General features: G+C 55.0%; 9 protein-coding genes across 9 annotated transcripts; 7 read left to right on the forward strand and 2 right to left on the reverse strand.

Annotated features, from left to right (window-relative positions):
* Nucleotides 1-54: 54 nt before the first annotated feature.
* Nucleotides 55-1,118, reverse strand: L226DRAFT_532804 (uncharacterized protein). Its single transcript, XM_067680336.1, has 2 exons — nucleotides 795-1,118; nucleotides 55-737 (listed from the first exon to the last, which is right to left on the reverse strand). Exons 1-2 carry the CDS (start codon nucleotides 938-940, stop codon nucleotides 59-61), a joined length of 825 nt encoding a protein of 274 aa, XP_067537350.1. The 5' UTR covers nucleotides 941-1,118; the 3' UTR covers nucleotides 55-58.
* A 775-nt stretch (nucleotides 1,119-1,893) lies between these two features.
* Nucleotides 1,894-3,009, forward strand: L226DRAFT_459840 (uncharacterized protein; the record flags this gene model as incomplete). The annotated part of the gene is made up of 2 exons (XM_067675550.1): nucleotides 1,894-2,234; nucleotides 2,295-3,009. 2 exons carry the CDS (start codon nucleotides 1,894-1,896, stop codon nucleotides 3,007-3,009), a joined length of 1,056 nt encoding a protein of 351 aa, XP_067537351.1.
* Nucleotides 3,010-3,784: 775 nt separating this feature from the next.
* L226DRAFT_532808 (uncharacterized protein) lies at nucleotides 3,785-5,147 on the forward strand. The gene is made up of 3 exons (XM_067680337.1): nucleotides 3,785-4,180; nucleotides 4,241-4,836; nucleotides 4,898-5,147. The coding sequence occupies exons 1-2, from the start codon at nucleotides 3,876-3,878 to the stop codon at nucleotides 4,701-4,703; spliced, it is 768 nt and encodes a 255-aa protein (XP_067537352.1). The 5' UTR covers nucleotides 3,785-3,875; the 3' UTR covers nucleotides 4,704-4,836; nucleotides 4,898-5,147.
* A 437-nt stretch (nucleotides 5,148-5,584) lies between these two features.
* L226DRAFT_544412 (NAD-P-binding protein) lies at nucleotides 5,585-6,694 on the forward strand (the record flags this gene model as incomplete). The annotated part of the gene is made up of 6 exons (XM_067682273.1): nucleotides 5,585-5,647; nucleotides 5,706-5,840; nucleotides 5,910-6,016; nucleotides 6,068-6,107; nucleotides 6,172-6,451; nucleotides 6,510-6,694. 6 exons carry the CDS (start codon nucleotides 5,585-5,587, stop codon nucleotides 6,692-6,694), a joined length of 810 nt encoding a protein of 269 aa, XP_067537353.1.
* A 952-nt stretch (nucleotides 6,695-7,646) lies between these two features.
* On the forward strand, nucleotides 7,647-8,764 carry L226DRAFT_350767 (uncharacterized protein). The gene is made up of 3 exons (XM_067674142.1): nucleotides 7,647-7,766; nucleotides 7,829-8,498; nucleotides 8,547-8,764. The coding sequence occupies exon 2, from the start codon at nucleotides 8,006-8,008 to the stop codon at nucleotides 8,492-8,494; it is 489 nt and encodes a 162-aa protein (XP_067537354.1). The 5' UTR covers nucleotides 7,647-7,766; nucleotides 7,829-8,005; the 3' UTR covers nucleotides 8,495-8,498; nucleotides 8,547-8,764.
* A 1,395-nt stretch (nucleotides 8,765-10,159) lies between these two features.
* L226DRAFT_521523 (uncharacterized protein) lies at nucleotides 10,160-10,715 on the forward strand (the record flags this gene model as incomplete). The annotated part of the gene is made up of 3 exons (XM_067678708.1): nucleotides 10,160-10,423; nucleotides 10,481-10,569; nucleotides 10,625-10,715. 3 exons carry the CDS (start codon nucleotides 10,160-10,162, stop codon nucleotides 10,713-10,715), a joined length of 444 nt encoding a protein of 147 aa, XP_067537355.1.
* A 1,812-nt stretch (nucleotides 10,716-12,527) lies between these two features.
* Nucleotides 12,528-13,200, forward strand: L226DRAFT_521524 (uncharacterized protein; the record flags this gene model as incomplete). The annotated part of the gene is made up of 3 exons (XM_067678709.1): nucleotides 12,528-12,800; nucleotides 12,873-12,973; nucleotides 13,038-13,200. 3 exons carry the CDS (start codon nucleotides 12,528-12,530, stop codon nucleotides 13,198-13,200), a joined length of 537 nt encoding a protein of 178 aa, XP_067537356.1.
* A 440-nt stretch (nucleotides 13,201-13,640) lies between these two features.
* L226DRAFT_611221 (uncharacterized protein) lies at nucleotides 13,641-15,260 on the forward strand. Its single transcript, XM_067686253.1, has 3 exons — nucleotides 13,641-13,695; nucleotides 13,752-14,231; nucleotides 14,331-15,260. Exons 2-3 carry the CDS (start codon nucleotides 13,895-13,897, stop codon nucleotides 14,978-14,980), a joined length of 987 nt encoding a protein of 328 aa, XP_067537357.1. The 5' UTR covers nucleotides 13,641-13,695; nucleotides 13,752-13,894; the 3' UTR covers nucleotides 14,981-15,260.
* A 173-nt stretch (nucleotides 15,261-15,433) lies between these two features.
* L226DRAFT_459590 (uncharacterized protein) lies at nucleotides 15,434-16,548 on the reverse strand (the record flags this gene model as incomplete). Its single annotated transcript, XM_067675527.1, has 3 exons — nucleotides 15,434-15,738; nucleotides 15,796-16,164; nucleotides 16,242-16,548. The coding sequence occupies 3 exons, from the start codon at nucleotides 16,546-16,548 to the stop codon at nucleotides 15,434-15,436; spliced, it is 981 nt and encodes a 326-aa protein (XP_067537358.1).
* Nucleotides 16,549-16,585: the final 37 nt, after the last annotated feature.

Raw genomic sequence — 16,585 nt, forward strand, 5'->3', positions numbered from 1 at the left:
AGCGAGACCAATCCGACCACTACAAGCCTGAAGGCACGCTCAGGCAAGCGGGTCCTCCCTAGCCCTCAACCATGACACCCACGATAGCGGGCAGCCGATCCCAGAGTTCCCGCTGTCTCTCCACGAACCTGTCCCGCAGCATAATATTACACCCTTCACAGATCCTGGACTCGTCCACCCGCGTTCCAAGATAGTACTTCCAGTCCCGGAACGGGTGCCTGTCCGTGAACAGCTCGCGGTCCCTAGCGGTATCGGCGTACGCGCACAGCAGCCTGTGCATCTCGTCCCCGCACGTCTTCGGATCCGAACACTTCGAGTCGCGCGCGCTTTCCTTGTGCGTCGCAAACGCATGGCAAATTGCAGCGGACGTCCCCTGCGAAAGTCGCCGGGCGGTATCCGCGCAGCGGGCGATATCGTCCGTGCAAAGTGTCTCCCGGGTTCCGTCTGCGCGTTCGTAGCCTCGGACCATCTCGGTGCCATTGACCGCGCAGCACACGGCTAGGGCGGTAGGGAGGATGGAGGGACATCCGAGGAGTCGGGCGATGTTCACAACGCCAATCGCGTGTACAGGCTTCCACCCGGTCGGGACGAGATCGTCGTGTGCGGACCACAGGTTGAAGTCGGTGCAGAAGTGGTCCTGGAGGAACTTGGCAACGTTATCGAGAAGTGAGTGGATTTGATACTTGTGGCCGAGGCGGGCGAGTGCGGAGACCTCGTCGACGCAGGGCTGGTCTGACCTGAAAGGAAGGAAGTCAGGAGGTTTCGAGTGCAGGGTGCGCTATGCGGCAACTTACAGTGATCCACCGTGCGAGAGAAGGGCGCGGAGAATGTACCGCAAATCTTCAGGTGAGTCGTCAATGTCGAGGAATTGGGTAGAATTGATGGGTGGGTTGCACGGGAAGCACACGGAGATGGGGGACTTGGGAAGGGAGTCGAACATGCCTGCGAGGACAGAAGAATGATGGGACAAGGCATCTCTGTGAACGCTGAACCAGGTGTCGCCTGCGACCAGAATCACTCTATCGCCATCTTTGGACCAGAACTCACTGTCCATCTTTTTTGGGATAGAGCGATCCAAGTCGCAGCGCGTCAGTTTCACTCGTACCCGGGCGGGGGGGGTTTCCGGGATACGCTCTGGTCGTGTTCATCATGCTGTACGGTATTCAGAGTGGGTATGAGAGACGTGTGTCAACGAGAAGTGGAAAGACACTGTTCGTTTCTGTCAAGGCATATAAGCGATCGACGCAACAGCCTATGTTACTACACACCGGCTGCGGGTGGCGTAGCAGGCACCGCCGTGACAATGCGAACTGCATCAGCTTTTGTTTCCTGCGCAAAGACCAAGAAACAAAAGCGATGCTGCATACGTTCTCATTTGTTATCAGTATCCTTGAGAAGCAGCTAGCAAGTACGCGCGAAGACGCAGGATTGACCGCGATCGCGTCACCAGCGTGATCATCCCATCGAGCCTCGTGCCAGAAACTCGTCGTCTAGAGCAACTAAAACCATTCAATTTCGTTAGTAAGGTAGTTGGCTCTATGCCGTCTTCACAGAGATGCTCACCGGTCACAGCCATATGGTTCGGTGCGGTCACAGTCCTTGGAGGAGATGGTTGATTTCATCAAATTCCGTTCGAACTTCAAGCTTCAAAAATTAAGTTATGTGGCCGCCGACCGGTGTTCTGCGTAGACGCGGGTAAGGCGCTTGGCCGCGCGCTAACAATTTCTCGCAGGGCGTTGCCAGTGCGCAGACGCTCCGAGTCAACAGTAACCCAAAGCATCACGTGCACAAGCTTGCTACAGCGCTTGCGCCAGTGTGACCTTTCGACCTGCTTCTCCTGCCTGCATCCGCACGTCTGAGCTCTCTACCACTGCAATGAGTTCTGGTGCCTCTATGACCGACATCACAGTCGACTTTTTACGAAAACGCTCCCTTCAAGATGAGACGCAGGTCCCCATCCCAGCGAAAAGGGCGCGCACCGGAGAATTGCGGAAGGATGAGGAGTTCTGGTATGAGGACGGGACGATCGAGTTGCTTGCTGGAGATGTCAGGTTTCGGGTATACAAGGGTGTTCTCGCAAAACACTCTCCGGTGTTTGCAGATATGTTCTCCCTTCCTCAACCGCAATCAGCCTCGAGTTGTCAGGTGCTGGAGTCACAAGCAGTTCATCTAGACGATAGCCCCGAGGACCTCCGAATCGTGCTGAAGGCAATATTACCACCTCAGGACAGAGTGTAAGTTTGAAAGTCATATTACTGCAATGCCTCGCTCAGCAGTTCATTGCGTTCATCTAGAGTTGTGCACAAGAAGCCATGTCTTCCTTCCTATGGTGAACTCTCGGCATATGCTCGCATCGGCCACAAGTATCAGATTGACTATCTCGTTGATCAAACCCTCGACTATCTCAAGCACCATTTCACAAATGACTTCGACACATGGCGCAACCGCATGGCCTTCGTCCCGCGGAAGTTCGAAACGTATCATGCGATCGGCGTCGTCAACATTGCTCGACTGGTCAATTGCGACTCAATCCTACCCACTGCTCTGGCAGTGTGCTGTACGTTGGACGCGAAGTACCTTGTGCGCGGGTTCAAGTGCCAGGACGGCGCCGGCGAGAAACTCAGTCAAGACGACCTCATCCGCTGTCTCCGAGCCAAGCAGACTCTCATGCAAGAGTCCTCTCGCGCCATCATCAATGCCTTCTCGCCCTTCACCTCCCCTGGATGTCGTACCGCTGCGAGCTGTCATGACGCTCTTCAAGACGCACTCCGCGGCCTTGCCGGTGATCTCGACATGATCGCGGACGACCATCCGTTCTTTAGCTGGGTTTACTTCGCGCGCCGGTTGGAAGGCTACGCCATCTGCGCGCTCTGCAAAGAGCGCCTCAAAGAGCGTGTGCAGGCCGAGCAACGTCTCATATGGAACAGCCTACCTGATATCCTCGGCCTCACTATCAAAGGGTGGCCGGAACTATCGGGATCTCCTCAAGTAGATGGGGCACGACTCTGACCTCGACTCTGCTACGCACCCGCACTCGCAGTCGCACTCGGACACGGTATAGTGCACATTGGATTTATAGCCTGAGTCTGATGTATTGACGCATGCCTAGGACTCCAACTGACGGCAATGCGCGCGCCGATAGCTGCTTGCGCCCAGAGCAGGGGCTGTGTACAATAGTCGCATGAAGCTCGCTTTCGACCACCCTCGCATGCATCCCGCCTCGATAGTACATGCAGCTCTCTTGTCGAGTTTTCGGCTCAGTTTAGTCGCCATTCACACGCTTCAGCCTTCAATCCAACCGACGGGGATGTCCACGACGAGCTCGTACCGTCCCACGTCCGCATGGCATCTCATACATTCCATTCCCCTTCCACCTTCCTGTTCCTCGCTTCTTTGTCAAGCGTTGTACGATTGCAAGTCATGGTATCGAAGTTGGGCAAGGTTATCTGCGCGATCGAGGACCACAACCACGCACGTGCGCCGCAGGAGTTTACCCAGAGACCGAGAGCTGCCGGCCTACGTACGCCTGCTCTAGACTAGCGATTGCGGATGCACTGCACGAGGGTGTGTATGGGATACAAGGTGATGCTGAAAGGAGGGAGACTCACGGCGAGCAGAAGGTTTCGGATATTTCTGTCATTACCGAGTGTAGAATAAGCAATAGTTGAACGGTGCCTGGGTGTTCGTGCTCGAGCCGTAACACTGAGTGGATAATGCACACTCAGATGGAAGGAGGAGGAGCTGCGTACCACAGCCGAAAGAGACGCCAATGTGGCTTGTCTCCCACTACCACCCTCGTTTCTCGGTCGATTGTCATTCGCCTCTACTGTGTCGTATAACACCAATATCTCGCCTACTTGCTCAGGCGGAAAGCGATGGAGACACGCGTCGAAGACACTGTTCAAGGATCTGCTTCTGTGGAGCTTCGCAGGGACGAGGAGTTTTGGCTAGATGACGGGACGGTAATTCTCGTGGCACGCGGAGTGGGGTTTCGAGTCTACAGAGGAGTCCTTTCTATGCATTCTTCCGTCTTTTCACATATGTTCTCTCTATCCCAACCCGACGACTTGTTGTCGGCCGGCCTCTCTCCCGAATTGAAGTGCCCTGTTGTCCACCTGGACGATAGTCCCGAAGATCTTCGGCATATCCTGAGAGCTTTTCTTCCGGGGAAAGGACAGAGGTAGGCCGCTATATCCTGCTATTGTCGATCGAGTCCTATTATACGTTTTATGGCCGACAGATTCGTCCACGGGCAGCTTGAATATCCGACGTACGACATGATCTCTGCCTACGCACGGCTTGGTCACAAGTACCAGATAGACCACCTGCTTGGCCAGGCACTGCAGTATCTGCAAGACCATTTTACGGACGACTTTGGTCGTTGGTTCACAAGTACTCATGAGACAGGGTTCGTCCCTCCGTGCTGGAAGCCCATCCTCGTACACTGTCTAGGCGCCAAGCCCGCTTTCATGCAGAAGATCACCTCTGCCGTCCTCCACGCCTTCACGCAGGTCAAAAGCATGGGTTGCAACAATTGGACCAGGTGTCAGCCCCGGTTGCAGGATCTGCTTCACGGTTCCCTTGCTGCCGACGAGACCCCCATTGCCAGCCCGTACCCATTCCATCCGTTGTCGTTCTATACCAACCACCACAACCCGTCAACAATAAACTTATCTGCATTCATTGTCTTCTCTCAGTGGTGAGAATAATGCACGACGCGCAGAAGAACATCTGGAACCACTTGCTAGAGATCTTGCACGTTGAAGTTGACGGTTGGCCAGGCCAGCCTTAGTTTCAGCAAGCGAATCCGGTTCGGATTCCGCCGAGGAGTAGGATGTAAGTATCGAATTTTCTCTGTTCCAACTTGCCTCAACGTGACTGTCCGTTTGCGAAATAGGACTTCTTCTAGGTCAGTTGCCGAGTCGAGATATGTCTAGGTTACACGTCGTCGTCATCCCGCTGGTGACGGCTCGAGCCCAATGCTGCACTACCAGATCCTCATTAGACTGACAAGTGTGGTACGTCGCCTAGCTTGTATAAATTGAAGTGAGGTCTCGTCTCTCCATTGCGATAGCGATATCGCTGTTCGCACATACCGAGAAAGCTTACCACTTGCGCGAGACAACTTTATGCTACATGAAGCCCGAACTCACCGTCCTTGTTCCGCTGACCCCTCCTCTAGTGCATGCTTATGCGAGCAGTAGCACGGATCTGCCGGTGGGATGCATCTTCGGCGCATCTACTCATCCCAAGAGTCGTCATAGTTCGCCATCCGGGATGATGTTGTACTTGGCTAGGCCTTCGGGAAGCTTGTGGGTCCAGCATTCCAGCACGTGCATTGCGAAAGCTGACATCTATGGTCCCATGTAGGAGACTCCCGCCCGATTTCGCAATTCAGCTATGCACCCTGGATGGTTCGTATCGTAGGGCGGATTACTCATCGAGACCTCTAGCTTATATAGTTCTCAGCTACACTCGCATTCAACTTCCTCCGCCCACCATATCTGAAGCGTATATAGACGGTGCTATATTCCGGAGACAACATCCAAAACCGACATTCAACATTCAACATACAATGTCTACCATGACATACTATGCAGTCATCGGAGCCTCTCGAGGCATCGGTCTCGAGTACGTGCGTCAGCTGGTGAGTCTTAGACTTGCGGTGTAAACGGGTAGTGCTTAAGCCTTTTGTTCACTGACAGGCAGCCAGACCCGACTCCATCGTGCTCGCTGTTGTGCGCAATGCGGCCAAGGCCAACCATCTTCAAGTTGCGATCAAGGGCCTCAACAACGTTCATGTTCTCGAGGCTGACGTCACCGATTACAAGACGCTCGAGGTACTGCTCTTCATGCCTGCTCGCCTGCCATACTACGACTTCAAGTACTGATCGCTATTGCCTGTTCAGAGCGCGACGAAGGCGGCCTCGGACATAACTGGAGGAAAGCTCAACTACTTGATTCATAGTGCCGCGCGGGTGGATATGAGAACTTTCTTCAAGGGCTTTGATCAATTGTAAGTCGTCGACCAGGTCCCGATTCCGAGCCCTGCTCACAGAGAGCACAGCGCCACTATCGACGAATTTGACGCCGACGTGCTCGCCGCGGTGCGCTTGTCTTGCTTTCGAGTCTGTTTTGAGCCCTTCACTAATGATATTGCGTCGTCACCAGTTCAAGACCAACGCGCTCGGCATGATCCACACCGTCGCCGCGTTCCTTCCCCTCCTTCAAGCAGGATCCGCCAAGAAGATCGTCATCCTGGAACCTGCTAATGCCGATCCGAAGACAGTGCGCGCGTATGGTCTTGCGGGTATGGCCGCGCACCATATTACGAAGGCCTCTTCGCTCATGGCGATGACGAAATGGGCCGTCAAACTGCAGGACGAGGGCTTCGTCGTGGTTGCGCTCAACCCCGGGGTCGTCGATACCACAGGCACGATTGGCGAACACGGTAAGTGATATATGTAAAGATGCGAGTGCAGCTGATGGAACCGACGCCGGTGTCGTAGGGGACCCCGCCGCACACGATGCCCTCTCGAAGGCCGTGGAAGGCTTCGTCAAGAGGGGCATACCTGCTGTGCTGCAGACCCCGCAGGAGTCTGTCTCTGCCCAGCTCAAGGTCATCGACGGCCTCAAGTCATCCGACAACGGGTTGTTCTTGGATGCTAGTACGGGGAAAGAGTACACGATCTGAACAGGGTTCCACAGAGCGCGGCAATGGGTCCGTGGGCGGTTTTTTCACGATTTGTTCTCCACACCTTCTGTTCGAACGTACTCTGTCATGAATAGTCTCGCCAAAGTTGAACGTGCCAAGGCTCTTATCGCGCGACTCTCCAACATGACGTCCGGTATCTGTTCAGTCTGCAACGAGTTCTGTACCTCAAGCCGCGCTTCTTACGCGCAACAATCATTGTCACTCAGCGCCGTCAAGAGCCCTTGATGTCGAGATGGGTACGTCTTTCATATGTTGACATAACCCTAATATCCTGATTCATTCGACAGACAGCCCAAGTCGTATGACTCTCGCTAAACTCTTCGCGCTTAGGTTACGGCCCTGGCGGCTGATGTGGATTTGCGAGCTGTCCTACTGGTAGGTGTCGGAGTTCCGTAATCTGTATTCAAACCACATTACTGTATGCATGCCATGGTCCCTCGGCGAGATCGCACCTGAGTCAGCTAAGGTTCGGAAGCGGAGGTAAGGACGGGTGTGGGACATGGGATTCGGAACCGTCGCCGACATTATCAACCATCATTTTGCGGGTTGTTCATGTATGTCTGTTCGACCGGTTTCAATACATATCATCGGTATGTGGTTCTGCTTCAGTTCGACTCGTCTCGCTAACATTTCTGCATTGATTCGCAGCACAACTCAAGTCTTAAAGCTTACGTAGGTAAGAACCCAAACGCGCGAACACTCGCCATCTAAGGATCTGCGAGTGTCTTAGAAGAACGCCCCACAGTCGCTTCGAGCTGTACGTGCGATGAATCATATCACCGTGCACTTCGGCCGATCAATCACCTGTACCAGACCGCGAGGACTGTCCAAAAGTGGCACAGTGTATTACCCTCGAAGTCATCAGGGGAGGTTGGTGCGTCTCCAGTGCTGAACCCATTGCCTGATACTGACAAGAATCTGTGTTCAGCTAAGCGTCGGCGCGGCGCCCTCTCGCTGTAGGGTGGTTTCTTCCCATGGCCAGCAGTCATGCACGTCCAAACTCAGGCCGATATGATTTAGACTATGGGCCGCGTTCGTCGCCCATACTAAGGTCAGGGTCTCGACTTGTCAGAGTACGGCGTCGCGATTTCTAAAACTGTCTACACTCGACAGATCTCCCATGGTTCATGCCGAACGTCCGGCCGCTCACCATGTTCATACTTTCTACAGACTACGGAAAGGGCAGCAGCTGAGGTATAAAAGCTGGTGGTAGCAACCACGAATACTCAGGTCACATCGAAAGCCTCTCGCTCAGACACACAGCCCAAGCACCCACAACCCATCTCTATCATGTTCTTCGCCATCGCCGCCGCCGCCCTCGTCGCGTTCTCGCAGGCCGCCCTTGCCACCCCGCTCTCCACCGTCGCCACGACGGTGAAGCCCGTCGGCGATGCCGTGACCATCGCCGCGAAGTTCCCGGTGCACGAGCTCGGCAGTGCCAGCGTCGCGGCGCACTCGAACTCCACCCTCGCCTCCGCCAGCGGCGTGCACAGCGACGCCGCAGACGCCATCTTCCCCGCGACTCTCCTCCTGTGCCCGAGCTTCAACTGCGCCTCGTGCTTCTCGTTCGACTTGAGCACGCTCCCCATCGACCAGTGTCTCATCGACTTGTCGAGCTCGTTCGAGTCGGTGGCCATCAGCCAGCCGAGCAACGAGGGCTTGCCGTTCGCCGTCCTCGTCGGCCCACCCGGGTGCGCTTCGTTCGCCCAGATCCCTCTCGTGAACGAATGCTTCAACGTCAACGGTGGCCCGTTCACTGACTTTGCCATCCTCGAGTAAATGCGTTAGTGAATTCCACTCTTCTGGGGGACATGCGACTGACTGACTCTAGCTTAACCCTTATAGAGTGCACTTCAGGATTGAATTCGAAGAGGCATGGATATGAATTCAATTACCAGCATGAAGTGGGAGGAGAAAGAGTCTGAATTGTTACCAGTGGTCTGCTATGTTTGTCGGGTTGATTGCGTTCGATTATTCGTCTTGAATGAATCGAGATATTGTAACCGGAACATGTTTTTTGTCTGTGCCTCGTGTGTCATTGTCACCTGCAAGTCCAGTGAGTCTAGCCTGGAGTCATCGCAGATGGTAACTTCTGCACGGCTGAAAGCTGGCGCTTCCGATAGCCTATACGCGCCTGCCGCGACCTCCTCTCCGACCACCATTGCCGCTTTCTGACACGGATCCCTTGACTTGACAAAACCTGTCATATGTACAAGAACTGCCATTGTTCACGAGGATGGTATGTAAGGCTGACAATCTACGCAGTCCGGGCTGCCTGACGCTAACCTGTCATCCACGTAAGTCAAGCATCGAGATGGACTCCCTCTACCTCCTGTGACGACGTTGACCCTTCCGATCATTCTAGAAACATATACACACAGGGATTTGAAGTTGAACTCCAGGGTTCAGCCTTGCTGTGCTCTCCAGGCTCTCGCAGCGGGTGTTGACCCTGCGCCTCAGCCCAGCACCTGCCACTTATCCTGAACCAGCAGCCCTAATGGACCGGTATGTGCAACATCTTCTCACCTGAACATGATTGTCATCAGTCTTATTCTTTCTAGGCCGGTACGCGGGTGCTTTGGGACAGCACAGACCGCCCTCAGCCTACCAGAGACGCAAGTACGGTGAGGCCCGGCCCGTGACGCCGACCTTTTCCGCGAGAGCGAGGGAGCGAGCGGCCTGTTTGTGGCTAGCATCTAGCCTCAACTGACGTCAATATCTGCTTGCAGACGGCTGAGTCTGAGTTGCTGACTTTTGGCAAAACTCATTCCTTCGAACGCTTCCAAAGACCGAAGGGTTCAACATCACTTTTGACATAGAGGCGTAGTTCTCGCCCCTAGTGGGATACTTTCGGTGAGTTGTTCTATGACTCCAACTCGTACCACCTTGCGACGATCCCTTTGATATAGTAAGGTAGCTGAGGAAGCCGTATACGTCTTGCTCCGGTACCAGCGGAGGCCGATCCGGGGAATGGAGCACATACCCATCGGAGGAGTACCGGCGCAGCCGACGGAAATCCTTCGACGTGGTATACCCGGCCAGTACTGCCAGCACATGATCCTGGTCCGGATGTCATAAGGCCTGTTGAGACTGGCGCGCTCTACGACAGAACAAACGCTCCGCAGTCCCACACGTCACCTGGAACCGTTTCATGTACGAGACGCGTACACATAGCAGCGCTCCGTTCATGGTGAGCATCCTTGCGCTGCACTAACGCTTGGGATAGCTAACCACAACCTACGCCAATGTTGAGGCTGTCCTTGACAGATGACCGGGCAGCTGAGGGGGTGAACTCTGCCGCTCCCAAAGTATCGCCTCGTGACTGTCTCAGGCGACAATGAAAACATATAAAGAGCCGCATTATCCCGTATCTTTGCCTCATCCTCATCAACGCTCTCATATCCATACATTCACATATCCTTCGCATCGTCACACTCCATCATTATGTCTGAGCCCATCATCCTCGCCCTCCCCGATTGGGTCGAGCAGCACATCACCACTCTCTACAAGGCGAAGAACGATGATGACTTCAACACGGCCTTCGACGCGTTCATCTCCCACCACGTTCAGGTCAAAGTCGACGGGAAGCCGATGTCCCGCGAGCAGTACAAGAAGCTGCTCATGGACGAGATCAAGGGTGACTTCCAGGCCAGAGTGTCCTTCAATGGAGTTGTCTCCGTTCCTGATGTCACCAAGCCTGCCATTGAGGTGAGTGCGAGTAGGAAGCATGATATCTCGATCTTATGGCTGACATTGTCGCTGCAGACTGGCACTGTCGGTGCCTTCTTCAAGGCTGTCATAACTAGGACCATCCCGGTCTCCGAGACCACCGTCACCTCATCCCTCAATGTCGTGTATGTCCTTTTCATGCATGTTGTCAGTGTTCAGCCCTCACCGAGCATCTCATAGCGTCTCTCGCGATACGTCTGTGAAGGGAAATGACAACCGTCGTGTGACTAACCTGGATGAAGTCCGCACGGTTGTCCCGAGCCCCTTCTGAGTTCCTTCTACTCAGGTGTACACCATGTACTTTTAGTTCTCAGGATGCGAAGACATTCTCTTCTCATCGCAGAATCCATATGTACTTCTTACATGTATGTACCCCCCTTATGTATGTAACAAAACTTTATCGAACATCGGTGAGAACGTGATTGCTTGTACATGTACGCGCGTCTATGACCACCATCGCGAGTTGCTTTCCGACAACCACCTGCCTACACCCGCATTCAAATGTGCTCTAGTTGAGATTGTCATTTCAACTGTTACTTGAACTCTCACAAGGTTGTACGAAAGGAAATGTACGCCTCTCTTCCGGGACGTCGACATCGGTGATACGTGGCCAGCTCCTATACCACTCGGGACTCAAACTATCCAGCTATCTCGGACCGAACTTGGTATGTCAATGGTCAGTCATATGCATTGTCAACTCCGCCGCCCGTGACAAACAACACATTTGTACCACGTAGCTCGATGTCCGCCTTCAGCGGTATAACTCCGTGCCCAAAAGGCTGGTCGGGTCCGACGGCGGATGCAATTGCGCTTGAATACGACGGGTAATCTTCATTGCTCGGGGACAATAGTTGCTTGGACATTGGAATGTGGACGCTATCGACAATTGAACGTACGGTGCCGCTACAAAGAAACGTGAGTATTCCACTACTGTCTTCGTACCTCTCACTTGAGGGATGCCATTATCTGCGTCTACGATGACTCTTCGGCGGCCCTATGCAGTGCGCCTTCCGGTTAGTGGCCGCCACACTGCGCCAGAGCTGCGCCCTATTCTCGCCGCAATGGAGTAGCAGGTAGCTCCGGAAGAACTGCGGTCAGTTCCCGGCACAGACAGTTGTCCGGGTCCGATGCGCGGCGGAGAGCGTAGAGCGCGGACGCACAGCAAATGTCATCTTCCAGCGCCGTTCCATCTTCTGCCGCGAGTCCGAGTGGGCATCAGCGGTTATGAGAAGACGTTAGTAAGTTAACTGGCTTGCGCTGAGGACCCCATACCCCGCTAGTCTCCCTCTGTTGGTTGGTGAGGGGAGTTTTAGCATCGGCAGGGAGAGGAACTTATGTCCCAATATCGCTCCCGGTCGATTCGGCCCAGTTGTGGCGCATTGCTCTACATTCTTGATGGCCTCAGTCGAGTAAAGACCCGCATCATGGGCGCGCAGAGAATCGCTTTTGACTCTCCAACGCAACGCAAACCTTGTCATGCGTTATGACTGTTCAAGCTTGTATTGTTAACCGACTCCTGTCGGAGACAGTCTCCTTCGTATATAGCAGTCTCCCTTCCAAGTACTCAGCACTGACTGCCATGGTCCGTCTACATTCTAGATCACTATAATTAGCCGGAGGTGCCAGCGGCGGTTCCAGCGTGCCGCCGAAGATAACCTTCAAGGATCTCCTTCACAGCACCTAGGATCAATCACTATAGCCGCTACGAGTACTGGCTATGCGCCAACACTAGACATCACAATCTGCGCCCGGAGCTGTTTCATCGCCAGTGTCAATGTCCGTCCACTTCCCGGCTCCCAGGGTATGCGCAACGCCGTGATGTATAACACCAGGGCCGATGGGTTGCAGCCGCTCGCGATGGGTTGCTGCCTTATGACCAATGACCTGCGCAGCTTCAAGGGTCGCCACCGTCGGAACGCGCCCTATCCTCGTCATGCTCCCGCATTTCGCATATAAGAAGGTTGCTTCCCCCGCCCTGCGGTCTTTCAGCCGTTCCTCGCTACCCTCCACTCGTCTTGGTTCTACGATCCTCTTAAACAACTTCCGAACACTGAACTCGCCCATCCATACCCAGCCCACAGCTATGTCGTCCAACATCGTCCTCCCTAACCTCCCGAACTGGGTCCAGCAGCACATCACTACCCTCTACAGCGCGAAGACCCCCGAGGCCTTCAGTTCCGCGTTCGATGCGTTCATCTCCCAGGACGTTTCCATCAAAGTCAACGGCAAGCCCATGAGCCGCGCCCAGTACAAGCAGATGGTCCAGGGCGAGATCACTGGAGACGTCGGTGCCGAGGTCACTTTCAACGGCGTCGTGTCGGTCCCCGCTGACGACAAGGATCTCCGCGCTATTGGCGTGAGTTCACACATAGTCTCCCTATTCCTGGGTCAGGACGCTGATGTATTCTTGGCTTCCCTTTGGGTCTAGACTGGAACCGTGGGCGCGTTCTTCAGCGCTGAGGTCTTCGGGAAGTTCTTCGTCTTTGGGGCACCCCAGGCGAACACCGTCAGCTCGTCAATCAACGTGGTGTACGTATTATGCTCCTTGTACGACGGGTTTTATGCTATTTGCTCATATTCCGTCCCTTTCAAGCGTCATTCAGGACCCTTCGCTGCACCACCACCAGGTCGGCCGAGGCGGCGCGTTCGACGGACGTCGGGTCTCGGAGCTCACCGAGGTCCTCACGGATGTACCGAACAAGATCACCCCTCCCGGTCCGGGGACTCTTCCCCCGGCAACCTCTTCCTCTTCCTGAATGGAGGGCTGTATTTGCCTTGCTATGCATATGTAACGCTATCGTAGCTTAAGACCTTGTACCATGTATTCGCTTTGAACGGACTTGCTACTAGTATATAACACGAATATGAATTAACTCAACGATTCTAGTTGTATGCGCACGAGTCCCAAGGGAGTCCTTGTCCCAGGTAGTAGAGTCTTACATACGCCTGTCTTTGTCTGACTTTGGACCTTCGATGTGCTCATGGCCTTCGCCCGGTTCTCTCGACATGTGGAGTAAGTTATAGTAGCAGTAGCTGCATTAATGTTCGACTTTCGCAGCACGTCGCCTCGCGGAATTAATATCACAGACAACAATGGCAAGAAGCGCGAGTTTCCTAGCCGAGGGCCCGAAGCATAGAACAATGGGAAGTTGAATGCCTATAATGATTGACAGCACCTCGACCTTGTTGCAGCACTCCGCTGTGAACGACCTCCATACACAGCTCACCGCTATTGCTATCGCACGTCTTCGGTATGAGCGATGTTCCTTTAGCAAGCTTGAGTCGAGTCGCTAACCACCGAGGTCAGGTGCACCGGGTTGCAGAGACCGCTAGCCGAGAGCGCTTTTGATCTCCGTTCCGACCACCGCAACCTTTCTCTCCCGCAACCACCTTGGTTCATCGTCCCAACCACCACCATAACTTGTTCCAAACTCTTCCATAACGTACTCGATGTTCTCCGCATTCTCTTTCGGTAGCCGGCCCTTCGACCTCAAGACCGCCCTCGAGTCTTGGGCGACCACCTCCCCGGAACACCCGGTTCCGGAGTTCAAAGGCAAGCCAAAGCGCAAAGACGACCCAACCACCGAGGTATGGCTCACCGCAGTCGAGACTGGCTGCAATGCACGTCGTGTCCCGAAGACCCAGTGGCCCGATGTCGCCAAGCACTTCATGGCGAAGAAGGCCCGGGGCCGCGTTACCGAGGTCGAGAAGGTCATGCGCGCCCTGCACGGTGAGCAATGGGCATGGACCTGGAAGAACTTTCGGGTCGCTGTTCTCAATATGGGATGTGAGTACATTATCTCTCTTTGTCTTTGTTTGAAGAGGACGTCAGCGGATGTGCGGGACGTGAAAGGGAGATACTGACGGTGGTTTGGGCGGCTGTTAGGGAACATCGACGAGAAGAAGACCCGCGAGGTCAACATCGAGCGCAAGGGCACCGGTCTCTGGAAGATCGTAACAGGCCAGAAGGATGACTCTGCTTCCTCTTCGGCACCTGCAACCACTTCCATTGCTAAGAACGGCAACGGCAGCAAGCTTGCGGCCCAGCCGAAACAAGCGCTTGCCCACGCGAAGCCGAACAAGCCATCTCCTGGCAAGCCCTCCAAGCTCCCTGGTACCGCGCCCAAGCCCGCTGTCCTTCCCAAGGAGAAAGAGAAGGGCACCGAGAAGGCGAAACAGGACAAAGAGAAGGAGAAGAAGGACACGCGGCCCACCCCCGCCCGCTCGGGGTCCCTCTTCTCGCTCCCGGCACTGCCGTTCCTCCGCCCGACACCCCAACCGGAGCAGACGATGCTCAACCGGATCAGCGCGCAGGTTCCTGTCTGGCTCCTCGCTGCCACTGAGGCCCTCGCGACACTCGCGAACGACAATCCCGACGTCCTGACGGCAATCGCGACGGGCCTGGTCGCGGTGGGAACAATGAGCGCTGGAGGAAGCGCGGCGATTGCGGCAGTCGGGGAGGCGGCGGTCGTCGTTGGGCGGGCGTTGAAGAACGCGCACGACAGGGCACAGGGCCACCATGGGCATGGGCACTAGAGCGAACTTGGTCGTCAATTCAAGCACTGAAGGCAGACGAGACATGAAGGAATGTATGTACGAATATTGGATATAGCCTGTACCATGATGGTTGGACGAGCCAGGAGCTCCTCTTCAAATTGCTCTCAGTCGGAGTATAAAGACGAATGCCACAGTATTCTGGTCAACGTACCTGCCAATACGGACGAGAGTAGAGTCAGTACGTGGGAGAAGAACAGGCAGGACAACGGGACGAACCAACGAACGAGCGAGGACACTCCGGCTTGCATCAAAACACGCGAAAGCAGTTAGTAGTACAGTATAAGTTATTGATGATAAATGACTGTTGTACAAATGAATGGTATGCTGCGTCCGGGTGGTCGTGTATACTATGCAAGTACGAGGAGCTGTTCAACAACTCAATAAAAGAACCTCCGACATATCGTACAGCCTGTGGCAGTGCGTCTTGGCCTTCTACTTCTGCGTCTGCACTTGAGACTTGCCGTTCTCGCCCTGCGTGACTTGAAGCTTGCCTTCAGTCTGCGCCTGGAGGAGCGTGCCAAGACCGACAGCCAATGACCCGATTGCGTGCGCGGTGCTGCTCGCGAGGAACGCGCCGCCAGCGCCTGCGGAGATGGCGGGAAGGGCGGGGAGGGAGCCGACGGTGATGAGGACGGCAGAGAGGGCAGTCATGACCTTGGGGTGCTCGTTCGTCAGGAACTCGAGCGACTGGCAAGCATTAACGAGCCAGGTAGGGACCTGAGAAACGGTCGTGACAGCTATGAACAATACGTCAGTAGGTGAAGGGTGAGCGTGCAGCATGGGAGACAACGCACTACCGCCTGGTGTTGATGCTGGTGTTGCAATTGCTGAAGAGCCCGGCGTCGAAGCAGGGGTGTTCTTGGTGGATGTGAAGAAGGAGCTAATGCTCGAGGAGACGGAAGAGGAGGAGGATGAAGAGAGAGAGGAGACGGTGTCGACGGAGCTCATTGTCGCTGATCGCTTCGGCATGGGGATGGACGGGAGACTCTTCATCGTCGTGGTAATGTCGAGCGTCTGCCTCGACTTCGGAGGAGGGCGCGGGGGAACGGACTCCACAGGCGCAGACTCCTTGGCGTCCTTGTCGCCCCTGCCGACGATCCACCAGAGACCCGAAGGTTTGCTCTCCACCTTGATCGCCTCAGTCTTGCGCGGGTCGAGGTCCCCTGTACCCAGCACGCAGTCAGCCCCACATCAACTCTGCTGATCATCGAGAGCATGCGAATGAAAACGATCGACTCACAGCCCATGTTGCGCATCGCGATCTTGAAGTGCTTCCATGTCCACTTGTACTTGCCGCCGTGCATGTTCTTCATGACGAGCTTGAGCTCGTCGAAGCGCGCCTTAGCCTTGTCGGCCATGTAGTGCTGCGCGACCTTGTGCCAGTACTCGCGCGGGACCTTGCGCTCGACGCAGCCCGCCTTGATCGCGGCGAGCCAGTCGTCGACCATGGGATCCTTCTTCGGGTTCCCGACGAAGCGCGGCGCGTCCTTCCACTCCGCGTAGATGGGCTCGAGGTCGAAAGGCTTGATCTTGAATGCGTTCAGCATCCTGAATGTTGAGAGTACGAAAAGGATAAAAAGGCTA

This window comes from Lentinus tigrinus, assembly GCF_003813185.1.
Source record: "Lentinus tigrinus ALCF2SS1-7 unplaced genomic scaffold L226scaffold_7, whole genome shotgun sequence".
NCBI classification, from domain to species: domain Eukaryota; kingdom Fungi; phylum Basidiomycota; class Agaricomycetes; order Polyporales; family Polyporaceae; genus Lentinus; species Lentinus tigrinus.